We start from the raw sequence: 19,588 nt of genomic DNA, 5'->3' as shown, positions 1-19,588 counted from the left end.
CCTTTCTAAACATTTATAAATTAAAAACTGAACTGTCTGTATTTGACCAAGCTTATTGTTTGAATAGGGTGGGATAGAGGGAGTGGTGAAAGTTCAGTCCAAAAACAAATATATTTTAGTTTATCTCAGGAAACGGCCATGGAATTATCCCTCCAAAATCTGCGTTTAACAGATTTGACAGATGCATTGTTCCTTTAAAAAATAAATGTGAAAAAATAGCAGTTCAATAAATAAATCCAGATTCATTTTATTTCTACTGAATATCACCAACCATCTATGGACTTTTAAAAAGAACATGGCACCAGTTGAATAAAAATTAGACATTTATCTCATCCAAAATATAATCTCAAGAAATGTTTGGGAAACGCTGTGTCTCATCTCTCATTATAAACTGTAGCTATTCATGTAAACATAGATGAATCTCGGAAACATAATGTTTGGGTGAAAGAAACTAATCCCAAAATGTATATAGTATGATTATATAAAGTTCTAAGAAGGCAAAACTAAAAATGAATTGTTTAGGAATGTATCCCTTGGGGGTAAAACTACAAAGAAAAGCAAGACGATAATTAAATTAGTCAAAAATTCAGGTTAGAGGGTATTTGGAGGCATTTAGAAAGAGATAGGGATGGGGCTGAGGAAGGCACATAAGGATCTCCAAGGTGCTGGTGCTGTTTAAGCTGGTAGTAGGTACATGGGTGTTTGTTTCATCATCCCTCTTTTAAGTGGTCGTGTACTATACAGTCATTCATAGGTACAACATATTTCATGCTAAACGTCTTCCTAATTTAAAATACGGACCCCAAACAATTCAAATTCATCTTTTTAAAATTGCGTGTGACTCTCTATATCAATTCAGGAGTGAGTCTCTAAGCTTAGGGGTCTGCCTGTCCCAGAGCAAGACCACTCTGAGCACTGTGTTCCCATAAGCCCTTAGTTAGCCATGCAACCCTGAGTCAGAATCACCACTGACCCTACTCCCCAAGTTCCTTCTCACCACACGTGATCAATCGGACCCAATCTATTTGTTTGACAGGACATCACAGTCCTAATGATGCTAAGAACCAACCTGCTACGAGAGTATGTGGAGGCAAAGTGAAGAGGTTTTTCTCCCACTGCCTGATGTTGTTCCTTTCTGCTCTGCTCTGCAACACATTTCCCCATCATGGTCTGTGGTTATAGAAACTCATGTGATTATGGAATGTCACCATTATGTGGTGATAACTTGTGGTGACAACATACATAAGAATGCTTAAGTGTGCAAGTACACAAAGTCTTACCATTGAGAACCACAATTTATGGCTGGCTTGAAAACCTTAGTAATTCTCAAATGTATGTGTGTATGGGAAGATGGGGGTGGGACATACCTCTCTTCCTGGGGTAAATTTCTTCAGAGTAATGTATGCCCTTGCATACCTACACTCCCATAAAAGGCACACCCTTGACATAGCAATGAATCCTACAGTTAAATTCAGCATATTTTTACCTTCCCTACCAGAAAAAAAAAATATATTTACATATATTCTAAATGAGGGGGGCTTTCTTTCATTCTATCCTATATTAATTACTATAGACCAATTGACTGTTAATTCATTTCTAAACATATTTTGACCTGAAAATATTTTTATTTTCTTGATTTTTTTTCCCTCCACTGTAATTTTTAGTGCCTTTCTGTTAAGGAATCCAAGAGAAAAACATTCAGAATTGGACCTTATGTGCAGTAAATGAAACCACAACATTTTACAGATACCACATATAAACAAAATCATATTTAAGAGCCTGGAATGTATCTATAAACCTCTCTTAACTTTCAAATATACAGTAAATCTGCAGAGCAAATATGACTCATTTCAGTAGCTCAGGATTTTCTCTTCTGATCTTAGCATTGCTTGAAATTTTACTAAGAGCATTTGAGCAATTCACAGAGCTAATTGGATATGTTTGGAGAATTGCTTGTATTTCATATTATGAAAGAAAATCACTGGGGTTTTTTAGTACATGAAAAACAATACTGGAAGTACGTATGAATCATTTTGCCTTCTAATAGTTGATGACCACATTTTAAACCCACATGAGGTTTTAACTCTAAGTTGGATCCCATGTCAAGACCCAGGTTAAGACAATGACATTGGCAGAACCAAGAATGATGGAAATCAAAGAATTGTAATTGACTAAGAAGTCCGTTGCAGCTGTGAAGCCCAGTCAGTCTTCCTCATGAGTCTGGCCTTCTTGGGGAATGTACAGCTGCAGAAAGCTGGGGGCAGAATCATGTTTGGGATTGAGTGTCTCAGTTACAACCTGAAATCTTTTTCAACCAGCACCACCTTCTATTGGATGACTCCTTGCACGAAAGCAGAGGTACATGAGGATGTAGGGAGATAAAAGCTGATCTTAGGGTTCCTCTAAGTGTCTACTGGCCTACAAGTTACTGTGAATTCACAAATGATGATTCCTTTTTTCAGGTAACGAATTTATTTGTTCTGTTAGAATTTTAGGTGCCACATTCTCTTTTTAAAATATAGGGATGCGGCAGAAATAATTAAGGAAAACAGAGAGACTTGGAAACTTTGATTTGAATGGGGATGTCTTTAAGTCTTCTGTACACAGGCCTCATTTTAGTGCCTTGAGCCTTTTATTTTCTCCGAGGTTTTCCTCACTTAACCGAGGTTTTCCTCACTTAACCAAGGTTTTCCTCACTTAATCTGTGGGTCTGTACTTGCTCTTACCAAGCACAAGGAATGTTAAAGGATGCAAAAGCACTTGAAGTGGACAGGTCAAAGTCTGTTCAGTGGCATTCTGGTAATCTCTTTCTATATACCAGTGGTTCTCTAGTGGTGAAATTATTGGAAAAGATTCCCAAATTTATTTTCTGTAGTATAATAAATAAGACTATGTTTCAGGTATGAAATACTGTTCTGCAAATATGTATAAATGCAGTGGTTTATAAGATACAGATTCCTTTTTATGTAGTGTTGAGTTTATAGACACTTCATAAAACATTTTTTAATAAATAACAAAAGTATAAGCAACTGTCATGTATTTTAATTTTTCTTGATATTTTAAAGGGATCCACATTCTTTAAATGTTAGTAACCATTGCTACAAGATATAGAAAATTAAATCTTTTCTGTAGTGCTCTCAAACTTGTAATAAAATCAGCCCCCTCATAAAATGGTTATTACTTTTTCTTGTTCTGTTTTTAAACATGGTTTCCTGATAAGCAGTCTTGTCTTGTTAATAACATGTTATTGCCATCATTTTTACTTGAAAACTTAAAGATCATGTACTGCAGTCTCAAATCAGAAAACAGCAAAATAAAAAATAATGGAAATAAAAGGAAACAGTAACATTCTTCAAGCTATGGGGAGCATGGGGTTTAAAAACACTCTATGCTGTAGATGAAATTATAACAAGAATTTTGCCAGTGTTGACCAAGTCTTAAGAATATTTACTGGAGAAGATGGGGTGAGGGGGACACTGGGGCAAGGTCACAGCTAGTGCCCTGCTCCAGTGTCCTACAGTGGAAGCCTCTGACACCTCCTCTTTCTCTCATCTGGTGTGCATTTAGACCCTGGCCCAGCCCAATGTAAAGACACGGAGTCCTCAGCGGTTTCATTGTTTGCCGTGTCTGCAATACTTTTATTTATTTGAACTTTCTATCTAAAAGGCACAGCCTGTAACACGATTATCGTGTTACTTGAGTACACTGAGGCAGTAGAGGTCTGGTGGTAAAGGCTTAAAAAGTCTTTGGTGTGAAAGCCACAGCATTCCAAGAGAGTTTTCCCATTGCATAGATCTGTTTTTTCTTATAATGTAACACCCAGGATATTCAGGCAATGGTTCTGCGAATGGAAGAAAAGCCAGACCTTTCTGCTTTTTTTCATACCACTGACACAATCAAATAACATCATGTAATTATTATGGACTTCTGAGATCGTTCAACACATTCATACACACAACACACACACACACACACACACACACACAAGATCATCTCTGTCCCGAATATGTGATGAGCCATTTTGCTGCCAGCAGCACTGAGCTTCCTGTCATAAGATCAATCACACCTTTCTCCAAGTGTTCTCTAAGAGATGAGCAAGGGCAATTACCCAGAAACAAAGCATAATACTCCAGAGTAAACCTGCTGACACCCAGTCTGGGTGGGAAAGTCATGAATTCTGGTCAGTTGAACATTTTATTTAATAAAAGGTGCTTTACATATCATTTGGGATTACTCATTTTTTAAATAAAATGTGTTTGATTACAACTCTAATAAACAGTTTAATCTTTCTCAGATGATTCAGAGGAACTTCGAGTCCTCCGCTGCTTCTGAATCATCTGGGAACATCAGTTGTCTCTGTAGTGTAGGATACAGTAGACTGATTACCGACAGCATCTGCTGAAGTTTCACAGAAAGAACAAATGGATTGTTATGCTTTTATTACAACCCAGTGGGTGGTTAGGTATGATTTTTACTAGTCAGCAGCATTTCAAATACATTTAAATCTGGTGTGTGGAAAATTAGAAATGTTAACACTTTGTCTTTAACTGAAGCCTAAAGCGGAGTTGTTGTGCTATCATGTGGACGTATGAAGGATGTTGTGTCTTTTTGGATATATCTTGTTATGGTGAGATTAGCACTCACATACATTGCCGATGTTATATACCTTTCTGGAGGGCAATTTGCCAACGTGTAACAAAAGCCTTTAAATGAGCATACTCTTAAACTCAGAAACTCTAACTTTTGAGAATTTTTCCTGGATAAATGATTGAACAAGTGGTAAAAGCATATCTATAGTGATGTCCTTTGCAGCATTGTTTATAAGAACATAAATTTGGAAAACTCTTAACTGCCCATCAGTAGAAAATTGGTTAAATAGATTATAGTACATCTATATACATGTACATCTGTATCCATTAAGTATATCGAGTCATAGAATACTGTGTTGTGGTTGAAAATTATATTTTGCTAATGTGTTAAAACTGTCACAAATAAGGTAAATTAAAGAAGCTTTTTCTAGAATAATATTATATATATATATATATATATATATATATATATATATAACATGATCCCACTTTGTTAAAAATTAAAACATCTATGCATGCAAAGGAAAAGTTCTGGTAGACTACATCAGATGTTAATCATTTTCATATCTGAGTGGTGTGATTAGGGAACTGATTTTTACTTTCTCTTTTGTACATTTTTTAATGTATAGTTTAAGAAAATAATAAGTGCATGTTACTGTTGGAATCAGAAAAAATTTAACAGCTAAGGTTTTTCACTTTTGAAAGAAAAGTAATAAAGCTCTGGTAGTAATGTGAAGGGTAGTTGCTGCGGGAGAGGCCTGAAAGCTAAGCAACCACTGTGTGCTCTCCCTCTAAGGGCTAATGCAGGGAGGCTCACACTGGAAGAAGTTCCATACATACCAAGTCATTTGGCATGGGCACAATTTCACTTATAAAGTCAACTGATATATTATTGAGCCAGCAACTGGGCACGTTCTGATTCAAAATACCATGAAACCATTTTGGCTCCTTTATTTTTAGCTTTGAAAACCATTTTAACATGTTTCTTTATTAGTAGCAATAAAAGGTCCTCAAAAATCTAGCTCTGGCAACTGTGTATCCTAGGCAACAGTCTACCCATGGAAAGTGATTAGAAATTTTAGGCTGGACGAAGCAAGAAGAGTTAGAAGAGACAGTGGCAGTGATCTGGTTGTTCAGGGCCACTCCTCCAATGAGAAATCTAAGATGAAGGAAGACTGAGGGTGACCTGGCTGAGACAGATGGCAAATCTGGGTTGTGTCGGAACTAAAAGCCAACAGCATCCACCATGAAGCACATTAGGTGGGTGGGAGGAGGAAGAGGGTAACATCTTGGAGATGTTCAGGTATAGTGGGAATTAAGGGTTTCAAATGAGATTCCACTAGGAGAGGGGAGGGCTTTGTTTTTGGCACAGGATGTCCCATATGGAGCTTTTATATGTCTTGTCTGTCTTGGAAGAGGAAGGCCCCAAGTAATAGCCAAGGCCTCATGGCTGATCCAAAGATGCAGAGGGGCAAATTAAGACTTTCTGTTTGATTAGCTCAGGAAGCAGTCGTTAAGGACTTGTTCTCCCTGCTGTGGTTAAAGCTGTCTACTGAGAAATAAGCCAAAGGAACATGAGGCCAAGAATCTGAAGACTGAAGCCAAACCACTGGGAAGGGCTTTTGACTGCAGACTACAATGTGATTGAATTAGAAAGGAACATTCAAATCATGTCATGCTGTCACCTCAAATTCAACAAGTCTAAAATTGGACTCATCTTTCCTCACAAAGCAGCTCCTCCACTGCCCTTTCCAAATAACAACAAAACACTACCCTGTAACATGCCTTACCACAGTACACCCATGATTTCATTTGATTGTCACCCACTTACAAGGCAGTTTAATGCAGGTTAACCAAAGGGCTGTAAGCTGGGGAGAGACCAGTTCTAGAAACCAGGTTTTCTGAGTATTAACCTAGTTATCCTTTAACTATATCACACTGCCCTTCTCTCCATATTTTTGGAAATAAACCAGTCAGCTTTATAGAGTTACTAAGCGACAGTGTATTTATATTGGCATTTGAATAGTGCACACCAGCACATTTTAGCAAGTATGAAGTCACAGATTCTTAAGTAGCAAAGAACAAACCAACCAACCTTCAGAGCTGTTCATCTTGGTTTTGTAAGATACCTAGGTCAAAAAACATTCATGGCATTTGTATTATTGAAGTCAAAAGATAGATAAAGGAAAGTACTGGATCTAAAAATACCTACTTTGTAAGTCTAACATGAGCAAACCATCATCAGTCCTATTAGGTTTGTTTTGTTGGTATAAATTGTATGATTCTGCTGTTTTGTTTTCTTTCATTTGTAAATTATTTTAGCTTAGTCATTACTGATAAGCATGAAATGTTTATATATCTAGATTTCTATTTGTAGATATGTAAGTAACACTGTACAAAAGCATGTTAACTCTCCAATGGAAAAAGCAGTCTGCTGCACAATGCAGCTCCATTCCAACCCGTGGAAACACCAGGCCAGCTTGTCCCTGGGCCAGCCGGCATTACTGTGCCTTCTCAGCACCCTGTATCTCAGTACGCAGTCCTCCTTCCAAAGCAGCCAGGTTAACCAAGCAGCCCATCTCCTCTTGAGTCTGAGCATCTGCAGTTCCCCAGAGCCGATTCTTTACTTGGGAATAAATGTTAGGGGAAACATATCTAACTAGTGATATTGATTGTATAATTTCCCTAAATAGTTCTTTGTTTCAGATTGACTAGGAAAGCTAAATACCATATATGGATGCAAAACCTTCTGTGCCTCTTCTACCTGCCTTAGCCCTTAGGTTTCTATCTAAATACACACCTGTGGGCTCCCATGATGTGCCCAGCACGTGGGTGGTGGGAGACTAAAGCAGTTTTAGAACAATAGAGGGGGCCTTAGAGGGCACTGCACTGACTGTGAAGCCTCCTTTCGGTTGTCAGTAACACCTTTCTTCAGTGAAAATGAACTAAAAGAAAAAAATTAAATCCAAGCAAAGAGGATATCCTGCTCTGGGTTTTAGTTAGCTGTTTGGTGTATTAATGCAAAGTCCTGGTTTGGTAATGTAACTTGATTCTTTTCTGACCTCTGTGACAATACATCCACAAATAATTCACACAACATGCTGAATCTTTTCAATAAGTGTTTTGAGTACTTTCTGTTCAATTCTTTGGATTTCTGCTTCTAAATCTTACATGCTAGTCATCAGCTTTGTAAAGAAATCTAAATATGCTAACCCTCAGTCTCCAAACAAAGTGGCTTTTGTGTAAATTTTTTTAGTTTAACCTGTTATTTGCTCACTGTAAATTATCCTCTGTAGCTATTGGACTAATGCTTTTCAGATACTTAAAAGTTTAAAAACTAGTTAGATCAGGTCTCTAAACTCAAGGACAAGAACCATCCTTTTAGAACTCTGTGATTCAGTAAGTAGTCAAGCTCAGGGTTGATCCTGCCAAGAAGCTGACGAAGATGGTGGGCAATTGGCAAGCTCAAGAGGTTGTCTTTGTGATATTGCAGAATCGCCTACCAGCGGAACGATGATGATGAGGAAGAGGCCGCCCGGGAGCGGCGCCGTCGCGCCCGGCAGGAAAGGCTGCGGCAGAAGCAAGAGGAAGAATCCTTGGGACAGGTGACCGACCAGGTGGAGGTCAACACCCAGAACAGGTACTGTCCCTTCGGAAGGGAGAATTTCTCAGTTGCTTTTTAGCCTGTCTGATGAAAGGAATGTGTTGGGCAAAGCATTTCCTTCTCAGCCCAACTCAACTCTTTCAGTCTCTCTAGCATGTTTAATTCTTCTGTGGCCATTTTAGGCAACTAACCAGATTGGACAGTCAATCTGATTTAGACATTAGGACACCAGTACTCCTTTCTCCCCGCCCCCCATCCCATCCCCTAAACACACCTCAGTTGAAGGATTTTATTTTCTTTTGTGATCTAGTAATTTTTTATTTACTAAAGGTTATATCCTTAAATAAGGAAAACTCTTTACATTCATTCTTTAGGGTATTGTTATCTGTTTTGAATTGAAGATGTATTAGTTTAATAGTCCTCTGTACCTACCAGTAGCAGATAATACTGGCTTTTTAAAAGTAGGCATGAATTGCCTACTTTTGTCTTATTATTCCTGATATACACCCTAAACCAGTATTTTCTGATCACTAAAGTATTCAGCAAGGTGCAGAATCCTGTTTAATTTAATGTAATTATTCAAACAAGCTATGAGTTTAGTACTGCCTTTTTTCCTGTACCAGTCCTGGTAGAAATCAAGAAAGTCAAGAATACTCAATAAGTTTAACTTTTTCAAGAGCAGCTTTTCCAAGTTCACAATACAAGGTCACACAGTGCGTTATGCTAATAGCTAGTATATATCATTTATATGCACCAAGGTATAGAAAAGATGAGGATTTTGTTGGGGCAGGGCAGGCAGGGATGGAGAAAAAAATAATTCTATTTTAAAATTATGTACTGGTTAGATGTAGTGCAATCACCATGTAAGATCTTTTGTGTGGTTTTCATTTGAGATTCTTTTATTTTGTGTGTTGTGAATGCATTATATTTGACAATCCCCTTCATTCAATCTATGTAGAAAATTCTGAAGGGAAAGAGTTCTGGCCTCTTTAACATGAATTTAAGTGGGTACAACAGCGGATTTCTGAAGGCAGTTGTGAAATGCTGGCAGGCAGGGTGATTCAATCAGGAAGGTTCTTGGTTAGGTACAGAAACAGACTTTGTCCCTTGGTAAGTAGCTCCTGATTAGAGAGGGAGTATAGCAAAGAGGTTGAGGTTTGTTCTCTGGGGTTCACTACCTGGCTTTGAACCCCGACTTGACTCTTCCTTCACTAACTGAATTTCTTCAGCTAAATGAAAATAAAAATTTTACCTTTCTTTTAGAAATGTTGTTAAATTTAAATGAGATGATAATAAATGTACAAGGGGAGTCAAAAATTATCCGCACTCTGGTTATATTAAAACTTCTGTTGGCTGCACTGTCTTATCAGTGCCTTCCGTTCAAGGCTCCTGTCTCCCCAGTCACTGCTATGCAGGTGTGAATATATTACATCAGTTCATTTGTGACTGTGGTGCAAGCAAAAATGGACACCCCACTTGTGATTTGCACACAAGAAGAGCAGCGTGCAATGATTCGTTTTTTGTGGTCTAAGGGTGCACATGTCCACACACTTCTGCCCACACTGTTGACACTCTGCAGAAACTTCATTTTGAGGTGTTAAAGCATCCCCCCTATAGTCCTGATCTTGCTCCATCAGACTTTCACCTGTTTGGTCCACTGAAATCAGCCCTACAAGGGCAAAGATTCACTTCTGATGAAAAAGTGAAGACAGCAGTGCATTGATGGCTCGCAGCTCAGCCTAAAACATTTTTTAATGAGGGAATATGAAAGCTTGTTGACAGATGGACAAAGTGTATTGAAAATCAAGGAGATTATGTTGAAAAATGATGTGTCTTTTCTAAAAGTTAAAGTAAAAGATGGGTGATGACTTCAAGGGCTGGGATGGGGAGGGTGGGAGGGAGGCTCAAGAGGGAGGGGATATGGGGATATATGTATAAATACAGCTGATTCACTTTGGTGTACAGCAAAAACTGGCACAACAGTGTAAAACAATTATATTCCAATAAAGAGCTTAAAAAATTTTAATTAAAAAAAAAAGTGAATGCTACAGCCAAAGTGCAGATAATTTTTGACTCACCCTCGAATTTACTTATCTTCTATGATGGTTAATTTCATGTGTCAACTTGACTGGCTGAAGGGTGCCCAGGTTAAACATTTCTTAGTGTGTCTGTCAGTAGGGTTCTGGATTAGTTTAGCATTTGAATTGGTGGACTCAGTAAAGCAGAGTATGGGTGGGCATCTTGCAATCTGTTGAGGGTCTTAATAAAACAAAAGGTGGAGAAGGAGAAATTAAAATAAATTCTACAGCCAGAGTATGGATAATTTTTGATTCACCCTTGTAAAATGCACAGTGCTTGCACCCAGTAATTTTGACCATTATTAGGAAGATGGTAGCAGAGTCTTACAGATCAGGGCTACATAGTCTTCACTGCCTTTTCTATTTTTGAGCTTAGGGGGATGGGAAAGAAAGAGTTTAAAAATGACATTTTAAGGCCTTTTGTGAATCTGGTTATTAGTGAGTAATCAACAATGCCTTACAAAATTACTAGTGCCTGTAGTTTTCTTGCGTTTAAAATCTTGCTTCTACTTGTGTTTCTCCTTTTTTCATATTTTACTATTATTAGTTATTTCATGCTGTTGATTGAATACAAAATTCTTTTTTTTTTAGTAGTGCATATTCAGATCAGATAACATGTGATCTACCTCTGACATACTAGTCAGCACCAAGAAGAATAAGTATCAACTAACTGGTTCTCAACTTCTACTGATGATTGCTGCCATGATTTATAAATAGTAAAGAAAGTTCAGTTAAGTCTGTTGTTTCTTAAATCAAGGGTTCTTTAAGCCAGCTAGCATTTTGGAATTTGAGGTACCTTTTAAAAATTATTGGAATTCAGTTGTTCAAAATGCCTCATGTATATAGATTTTTCCCCTTAAATTCTAAACTATTTGCATTTTCAGAGAAATTTAATCCTTATGTGTCTAATTCACGGAGACAGTGTCTTACAGCAATAGCTAAGGCCAAGAAAGTTTAAAATCTAGCCTTTAGTCTGCCATTTCTTGTTGTTAAATGTGAAATGTGTTTTTCCAAAATTAAGTGAACTAGAACTTCAAAAGGGCCAAGGTTGGTATGAACCATGAAATTTGATGGAGTTTCTAAACATTACAAGACATATTCTTCCAACTCTGGTCACAGTCCTAGTATCACATGACTGGTTGTTTCCTGCAGTGAAGACCAAAACCCCTGGCGTGGGCAGTGTCCAGCATCCCGCAGTAGTGAGTGTGGTGATGGACATGCTACAGTTTGGTTTTTAGAGATCTTCTTTTCTTTTTTTATAAACATCAAATTTAACTGTTCTTTGTCTACTGTAGAAAAGAAGGGCAAGAGAACTTTTATTCATAGAAATCTTGACAAAGAATGTAGATGGTATATATATATACTCCATCTACATTATATATATATATATATATATATAAAATGTAGTTAGGGCAACATCAGCTGCTTTAACAATGAGTCCCCAAATTTTAGTAGTTTAATGCAATAACACATACTAGTCCAGTGTGGGTATTTCGAGCTGGTAAAACTGGTCCCCTATCTTCTTTCTTGTTGTGACTCTGTCAACTTCAGGGGCTTTGGAATCTTCTGATCTAGCCAGCAGACAGAGATAGAAAGGGAAGAGAAGGTACCTCTGCTTCTTGCTTGTCCTCATCTGGACGTCTCACTTCTGCTCACATTTCATTGGACTTATTGGTCATGTGGCCCCAGCTAGGTGCGAGGGAGAGGGTAGGATAGGAAACATAATCCTTGATGGGCAATCACTTCCCTCTGACTAAGGAAGGAGGAGCATAAATTGTGGTGGACAGTTAGACGGCTCCACCATGGGGGTCATTGGCCCAAGTATAGCATCTCTGCACTATAACGTCGTACGCTCCCTTCCTCTCAAAGTACTTTGTGTTCCAGCAACCCAAATCAGGAATTCCAGATGACTTGGCAACATGTGGGAACACTATATGATACAAGAGGAATTCTTTTTTTCTGCTTGGTCCTTGTTTTAGTTTGAGTTCCCCAAGAATCAGATTCTGAAACAAAGATTTGAGCACAAATAGTTTACTTGTAACATGATCCCAGGAAAAACTGGTAGTGGTGAGGGGAAGTGAGAAAGACAAGGGAAGGCAACCAAATAAAGGTTTCATTACCAAGCAGATTACCACGGTGGGTATCTGGAGCTTAATTCCACTGGGGAACCCTAAGACCCAGTGCGGTGCAGGCACCTCAGAGCTATCTAATTCCAAAGGTGAGGGGAGCTGAGATATTTATACACTAATGCTCATCAATTTTTGCTTGAGGCAAAATGCCCAGGTGGCATTCATACTCAGAGCACTTCTGGTATACAGAATAGACTCCCCGTGGCCAGAGAAAGACCATGGGCAAAGATTTGCATATGCTGTCAGTTGAAAGCCAGGCAGGAATGTACTGATTTGGGGTTATACATGTGAAGATTTTATATATATATATATATATATATATATATATATTACAAAGATCATATATATATATTACAAAGATTATATATATATATATAATATATATAATCTGCCATAGTTCCCAAGTGGCACAGCACATGAATTCAGCTGACCAATTAATCAGCAAGCTGTCTTTGGTGTTGTTTCTGTTGTCCAGTGTGCCCGACGAGGAGATCAAGACCACCACCACAAACACGCAGGTGGAAGGCGATGATGAGGCCGCACTCCTGGAGCGCCTGGCTCGGCGGGAGGAAAGACGCCAAAAACGCCTTCAGGAAGCTCTAGAGCGGCAGAAGGAGTTTGACCCAACAATAACAGATGCAAGTTCGTCGCTACCCAGCAGAAAAATGCAAAATAACACAGAAGAAAATGAAACGGCAGAGAAGGAAGAGAAAAGTGAAAGTAGCCAAGAAAGATATGAGATAGAGGAAACAGTCACCAAGTCGCACCAGAAGAATGATTGGATGGATGCTGAAGAGAAAAAGAAAGAAGAAAAAGAAAAGGAAGAAGAGGAAGAAGAGAAGCCAAAGCAAGGGAGCACTGACGAAAATCAGGTAGAGGTGGTGGTAGAAGAAAAAACAGCAGAAACAGAGGAGGAAAGAGTAATGTCACTGAAAAACGGGCAAATCAGTGCCGATGAGCCTAAGACAGAGGAGGAGAGGGAAAAAGGCTCAGATGAGATTCCCCATAGTGAAAAGACAGAAGAGGAAGCAAGGGAAAGAGCTGAGGCAGAAAGGGCCAGGTTGGAAGCAGAAGAAAGAGAAAGAATTAAAGCCGAGCAAGAACAAAAGATAGCAGAGGAGAAAGCAAGAAGGGAAGCAGAAGAGAAAGCAAGAAGGGAAGCAGAGGAGAAAGCAAGAAAGGAAGCAGAGGAGAAAGCAAGAAGGGAAGCAGAGGAGAAAGCAAGAAGGGAAGCAGAGGAGAAAGCAAGAAAGGAAGCAGAGGAGAAAGCAGCTGCAAAAGAGAGGGAAAGACGGGAGGCAGAGGAGAGGGAAAGGATTAAGGAGGAGGAGAGAAAAGCAGCAGAGGAGAGACAGAGGGCAAAGGCAGAGGAGGAAGAGAGAGCTAAGGTAGAAGAGCAAAAACGTAAGAAGCAACTAGAAGAGAAAAAAAGGGAAATGCAAGAGAAAAAGATAAAAGGGGGAAAGGTAGAGGAGAAAACAGAAGGGAAGCGGGTCAATGAAAAGAAAGTACAAGAAGATAAACCTCAGACAGCTTTCCAAAAGAAACAGGTACAGTAAACATTTTGCACCAAATGTGTGATGCCTGTGACTTACAAGAAATGTAATGCACATCAAATTTGGGACTGAGGCCACATTCCTACAGCCCCACGTGCTTGATCGTTTGGCAAGCTGTTCATTTTTTTAGGTCATAGCAATGCAAGCATAAAGCAATCGATTGATAGCTAGATACTCCACCAACCAAAATTTACTGGTACAATCAAAGAGAAGTGAATTGCTCTGTGCTTGGTTGCTATGAATACCAGAAAAATGAATTAACCCAAAGATGACAAATGTGGTGGTGCTGCATTGACTTACGATTCTGCACTGCATCTAAACTCATTCCTTTTAACAAACTTACCTCTATCTACAGGTCTACATGAGGCAGGAGGACCATAACTCCTCACCTTATCTGTGTGTTTGGCATTTAATAAAAGATGCTGAAAGTTGGGGTGGGGAACTGACATGAAGAATCATGGTCAGAAATATCATCTTAAGAAGGCAAAAACAACCCCCTTGGAATTCACTGGTAATAAAGGAGGGAAAGGAGCCAGTTTGGACCATTTGTAAAAAAAAAAAATGTCAAAACCCTGATTTGCCATCATGTAGACCTGAGCTTAATGTAGACTTGCAGAAAGCCATTCATCTGGGGTAGCATCAACTTAAAACTGACTGGTAATTAAGAGCACACATTTTGCTTCTTTTACCATCTGGGTGACACAAATTTATGTAGCACAAGGAAGGGTGGAAATGGGGTTGGGGGAATATTTGTAATCTAGGAAACATTTTTTGTCTGTCTGCAAGGCTGCATTAAAAGCACTATACCTAACCACCACCACCACCTACCCTGCAAAAAAAAAAAGAAAGAAAGAAAAGAAAAGAAAAATCAAAAAGATGTTTGTGTATTCACCTTTCCAGAGAGAACTCTCTAAGTCTGTATTGCACTGAAGTTGTCTTTCACTCCTGCTTCTTACAAGGGGCTCCTCAACACAGCTACCATTGAGATGATCAGGCACAAAATGCACCAAACCACACACGAGGTTTGTCAACATGCACTAGAAGCGCCACGTCACGCTAGATTTCAGTGAGCATGATGGCAGGCTCATGAGAAAAGATTTTGGTGGGAGTAAACTATTCCACATTGCTGTTTAGAACCACTGGCACAGGGGAAATGTGAGCATTGGGACAGCCAAAGAGAAGTCACTTCACGCCACATGCAGAGTGACCTGAGCACCCTCTCACTCTTGTAAGCTAGCAGGGGCTTCTTTTAAATGAATGACCTTACCATTCTTGAAAATAAAAAGGAAGAAGAAAGGGGGGCTAAAATGCAAGCTAAAAGAGAAAAGTCCCAAGAAGACAAGCCTGCCTTCAAAAAAGAAGAGGTAAATATCATTGAGAAAGAACCTAGTCATAAAGCAACAGAGAGCAGTGTTCCATGACATTTCAGGTCTGATAATCTCAAAATTGTAACCTCTAACCCAGTGTTTCTCAAGGCATGACTCATGATCCATTGAATGGTGAAATCAACTAAAAGCATCTCCAAATTAGTTAAATGTGTCAATCTGCATTTTTAAAAATGAAATAGAATAGAAAATATCAGAGGGCATTGTGGCCAGTAGGTATTGCATTGTGATATAAATGGTCGTTTTTTTACTATGGGTCACAGTCAGAAAGCTTGAAAAACACTCCTCTGATCAATCTTTCCCACTTTCTACTCTCCCAAGTGCTATTTTTTTTTTCCTTGAGTCACCCTACTTTCATTTCAATCATGAAATATTTCCAACTGGCTTTGATTAATAATTTAACTTTTCAAGGGAAAAACACTCCCACACATCTCAGTAGAAAATTTGATGAACTGAAGATGATATTTGGTTTTCAAAAGAAAAGTTTGGCACAATGTTCTGCATTGCATTTCTGAGGCACATACAGGAGCTGGTGCCAGGGTGTTTGACTGTAGGTAAGTACGCAAGTCAGTGGACCAGAGGCTGCTCCAGAGAGAATGTCATTATGCACCGACATAATTAAAATGCCACATTAGAAAGCCTGACCTTGTTTTAACCATCATGCTTATATTAGTTCCAAGCAATCCTAGAAATTGCAGCAGTATTTAGTAAGCTCAGAGTACCTAAACATGGTAAAACTAAATTACCAAAGGTAAGAAGACTGGAATTACTCCGCCTATGGGACTGAATTGTAGCTATTGAGCTCCAACTCAAGTGAACTCTTGCTGCGTTTCTCTACCCGTTAGGCATAGATTAAGACACAGAAAAATCTGTATTTAGCAAATAGATGAGATTAAATGGGGGACAGTTATTTCTTAAACTATTTTTCCTAAGATTCATGTACAAAGGAAGAACTCCTAGTTCATGCTATGTTTATTTTGTTTACAGTATGTGTTCCTCCCTGTTTCTAATAGAACTTGTGGTGGCTTGGGAGTGAAAACTGAATGTGAATACTGCCCAGCTGAAAGCAGGAGAAAGCATAAATGCTAGTAACTAGAAAATTGAATTTGGCTCTATTGAAGCAGCTAAAGAAATTGTTGAGTATGTTGGTAAACACTGTTTTCATTTGGTAACAGAAGAACACCTACAAATTTACCTCCAAAAAAAGAAAATTACCTTGGGACTAAACTCCAACAGAAATACCCCACATGGGATCATCTCTAAAGCCAGTCTTTTGTGGGGAGTATCTTTAAGTGCAGAAGGAAGAGGGCATGAAATCATAACTCAGTGATTAAGTTTATGTGGAGGAGGAGAGGCTGAGTAACTGTTTGAATTCATCTTGGTTTAATTCAGTTATAAGCTGTGATTTGTTTTTAATAACCGAGGATTCTGTGTCCCTGCATTGTGTCTTCGAGCTAGAAGGGGCTCATCAGCAGTCATCCAGTCACCCTTTGCCTCTTTTCAGATAAGGCCCCAGTTCAACAGTGGCCATGGTATAATGATTTCAGACCTGCCTCTTTCCCGGTTTGCCCTCCAGCACATTCCAGTGTCCCAAAACTTGGCCTCTTTTTGACACAAGGACAGATTAGCTCCTCAACCCAAGCTTAAAAAAAAGAAAAAAAAAAAAATCTGCCATTCCTGTTTTAACATTGCATACATAAATTACTAGTTGAATGACTAGATTTTTCCCCCTCTCCAGCTCTTTGTGTAGTTGCTTCATGTAGATAACTTTAAATCATATTTTACATGATTTAGCCATTTTAAATAGCCTCCTCCTTCCCCCCACATCCCACCTTTCTGTTCCCCCCACTCCAAAAAAAAAAAAAACACCTCTTTCCTTTCAAGGAGCTATGCAGGATAGGTAAACGCAAACATCAGGTGAGCAACATTTCCAGAAGTCACTCCAATACTTTACAGAAAACCTTCTTTCTCCCACTGCAGTTTAACTCTTTGTGGCAGTGGGTCGCAGACGACCAGCAACCTTGAAACTTAATTTAGCTTTTTCTCTTCCCCAACTATAAAATGCCTCCTTTTATTTTTTTTTAATTTTTTATTGAAGTATAGTTGAAGTACAGTGTTGTGTTCATTTCTGGTGTACTATACGTTCATTTTTTAATATATTCTTTTCCATTACAGTTTATCATAGGATGTTGAATATAGTTCCCTGTGCTATAAAATGCCCCCTTTTAGTTCTTAACCCCAGAGCTCTTTTTTCGTCCTGGCCTCTAACAGGAAAACAGTTTCCACCTGACCTGTTCATATAATGTTGAAACTGATGTTCATATCACATAAGCCAAAGCCTCTCACTAAACATCAGTGTGCATGCTGATCACCTGGCAATCTTGTGAAACACAGACTCTGACTCAGTGGATCTGGGTGAAGCCTCACCTCCCTGGTGAAATCCATGTTGTCCGTGGACCAGACTTTCAGTAGTAAGGACATCCATGTGATAGACATTGGACTTGGAAAAAGAATTGAGGCTTCTGAATCTAACAAAAGTATGTTCAACTTAGTCTGAATAACTGTGACTTGCACCAGTTCTTATCACTATTCTGGAATCAAATGATGCAAAGCGATACAACACAGAGACTGGCATCTCAGTCCTTTCAGACTTGCTCACAACCTTTTGAGTGTCTCTCTGGCACAAGGGCATGTCACTGGAATCCCCCCCCCCCCACACACACACACCCATGCATTATTCCACTGAATATCCCAGATATCCATAGTGTTATCCCAATGATCCCATTTGACCAGAGCCTTTCATGTGAATATGCTGGGGTTATCTGCATAGGAAGCACTTCTCCTTCAGGATACATGGCCCCGTATTAATCCATCAGCATAGATTCTCTTCATGGTAACATTCTGATCTAGAGGCTCTAACACTTTTCCCAGTGGGCTCAGAATATCCCATTAGCTTAGGCTGAATCTGCTATAGAATCCAACCCACTGTGCTTCTTAAAGTGTTATGGAATTACTTTATTTATTCATTTCCCAGAAAGAAAAAATAATTTGCAGTCAGCATCAAATTATCATTATTTCATTGGGAATTTTTCTAAGAAAGTCTTCCAAAGAGAATATGAGCATACCATCTACCATAACTTTGCCAATAAAGGCAGAGCTTCAAAAAAAGGAATTTTTCTTCTCTTAGATATGTATTGTTTTACAAATCTATTTTACACACATTTTTGGTCAGTAAATTAGATAACACATTTTGGGAGACTGGAAATATCTCCAAAATAGGAAAAATGAGTTAAAGGGAATTTCTCTCTGTATAGTGCTCCACAAACTGTGAGATTTGACTCACAATTTCTTCCAGGGGTTCCCTGAAATGGGACCCCCTCACCCTTAAACGTGTATCCCCAGATACTTCTTAACCAGAATATAAACTCCAGTCCATAGTTTCTGGAGATATACCCAACAATGGTAGATCAAAATGAGAAGAGACCTTGCTTGCCCCTGCCTGCGCAATAAATACTGATTTACCATCAGGCAAGCACAGTCAGCAAGGAGCCGCATTAAAGCTGTAGGACAGACCAGGACCTTCCTTCTCTTCTCTGTCACCTCTCAGGACAAATCTGGAGCCAAGAGGGAAATCACAGGATAAAAGATTAGAAAGGGATCATCTAGTCCACCCCTCTCTTTTTAAGTACATGGAGCCAACATTCCAGAGAAGTTAGGTGACCTAAAGTAACAGCGAGTTTGCTGACAGCCCTAGAACTAAAATTCAGATTTCCTGACTTTCAGACAAAGCTCTCACAGAGAATGGCAAAATAACAGCCCCCTTTCTTCAGCATGTCCAAGGGATGTCCTAGATATATGTCCCTTGGAGAAAGATTAAAGTCTTAATTAGGGCAATGTGGTAGTGAATTGTCCATCCATAGTAATTTAATCAAATAATACCCAACAAAGGCAATCAGGCAAAGGACTACTGAAGTCTCACCGGAAAAGAGCTAAAAAAAATGTCCTCTGCTCAGTAAAACATGCGCTTTGGCAGGGGTTAGGTATCTGAAGTATAATAGCTGCAGAGAGGTGAGTGTTTAGGTAAGGGGAGACCATTCTGGGCAGCCCCTGAGTTTTTACTCCCTGACCCTCCTCCTTAGGTTTTTTACAACGTTACTGCTTTGTCACTGTTTCTCTTGAAATGAGCAATGATGAGCCTCACCTGTTTTCACACTCCTTTTTTAAGAATGGGTGAGATGATAAAGGTA

General features: G+C 39.0%; 1 protein-coding gene across 9 annotated transcripts in view; it reads left to right on the top strand.

Annotated features, from left to right (window-relative positions):
* CALD1 (caldesmon 1) overlaps positions 1-19,588 on the top strand; it is a 183,938-nt gene that overhangs the window by 138,588 nt on the left and 25,762 nt on the right. For 6 of the 9 annotated variants that reach the window (XM_057732924.1, XM_057732925.1, XM_057732923.1 and 3 more), the window contains 3 exons: positions 8,083-8,229; positions 12,876-13,950; positions 15,243-15,320. In XM_057732924.1, the coding sequence (XP_057588907.1) occupies positions 8,083-8,229; positions 12,876-13,950; positions 15,243-15,320 (1,300 nt within the window). The remainder of the gene's footprint in view (positions 1-8,082; positions 8,230-12,875; positions 13,951-15,242; positions 15,321-19,588) is intronic. The other 3 variants (XM_057732930.1, XM_057732931.1, XM_057732929.1) reach the window with 2 other exon arrangements.

Source organism: Hippopotamus amphibius, chromosome 4, assembly GCF_030028045.1.
Source record: "Hippopotamus amphibius kiboko isolate mHipAmp2 chromosome 4, mHipAmp2.hap2, whole genome shotgun sequence".
NCBI classification, from domain to species: domain Eukaryota; kingdom Metazoa; phylum Chordata; class Mammalia; order Artiodactyla; family Hippopotamidae; genus Hippopotamus; species Hippopotamus amphibius.
The sequence above is the reverse complement of the archived record's forward strand: the minus strand, read 5'-3'. Positions and strand labels throughout refer to the sequence as shown.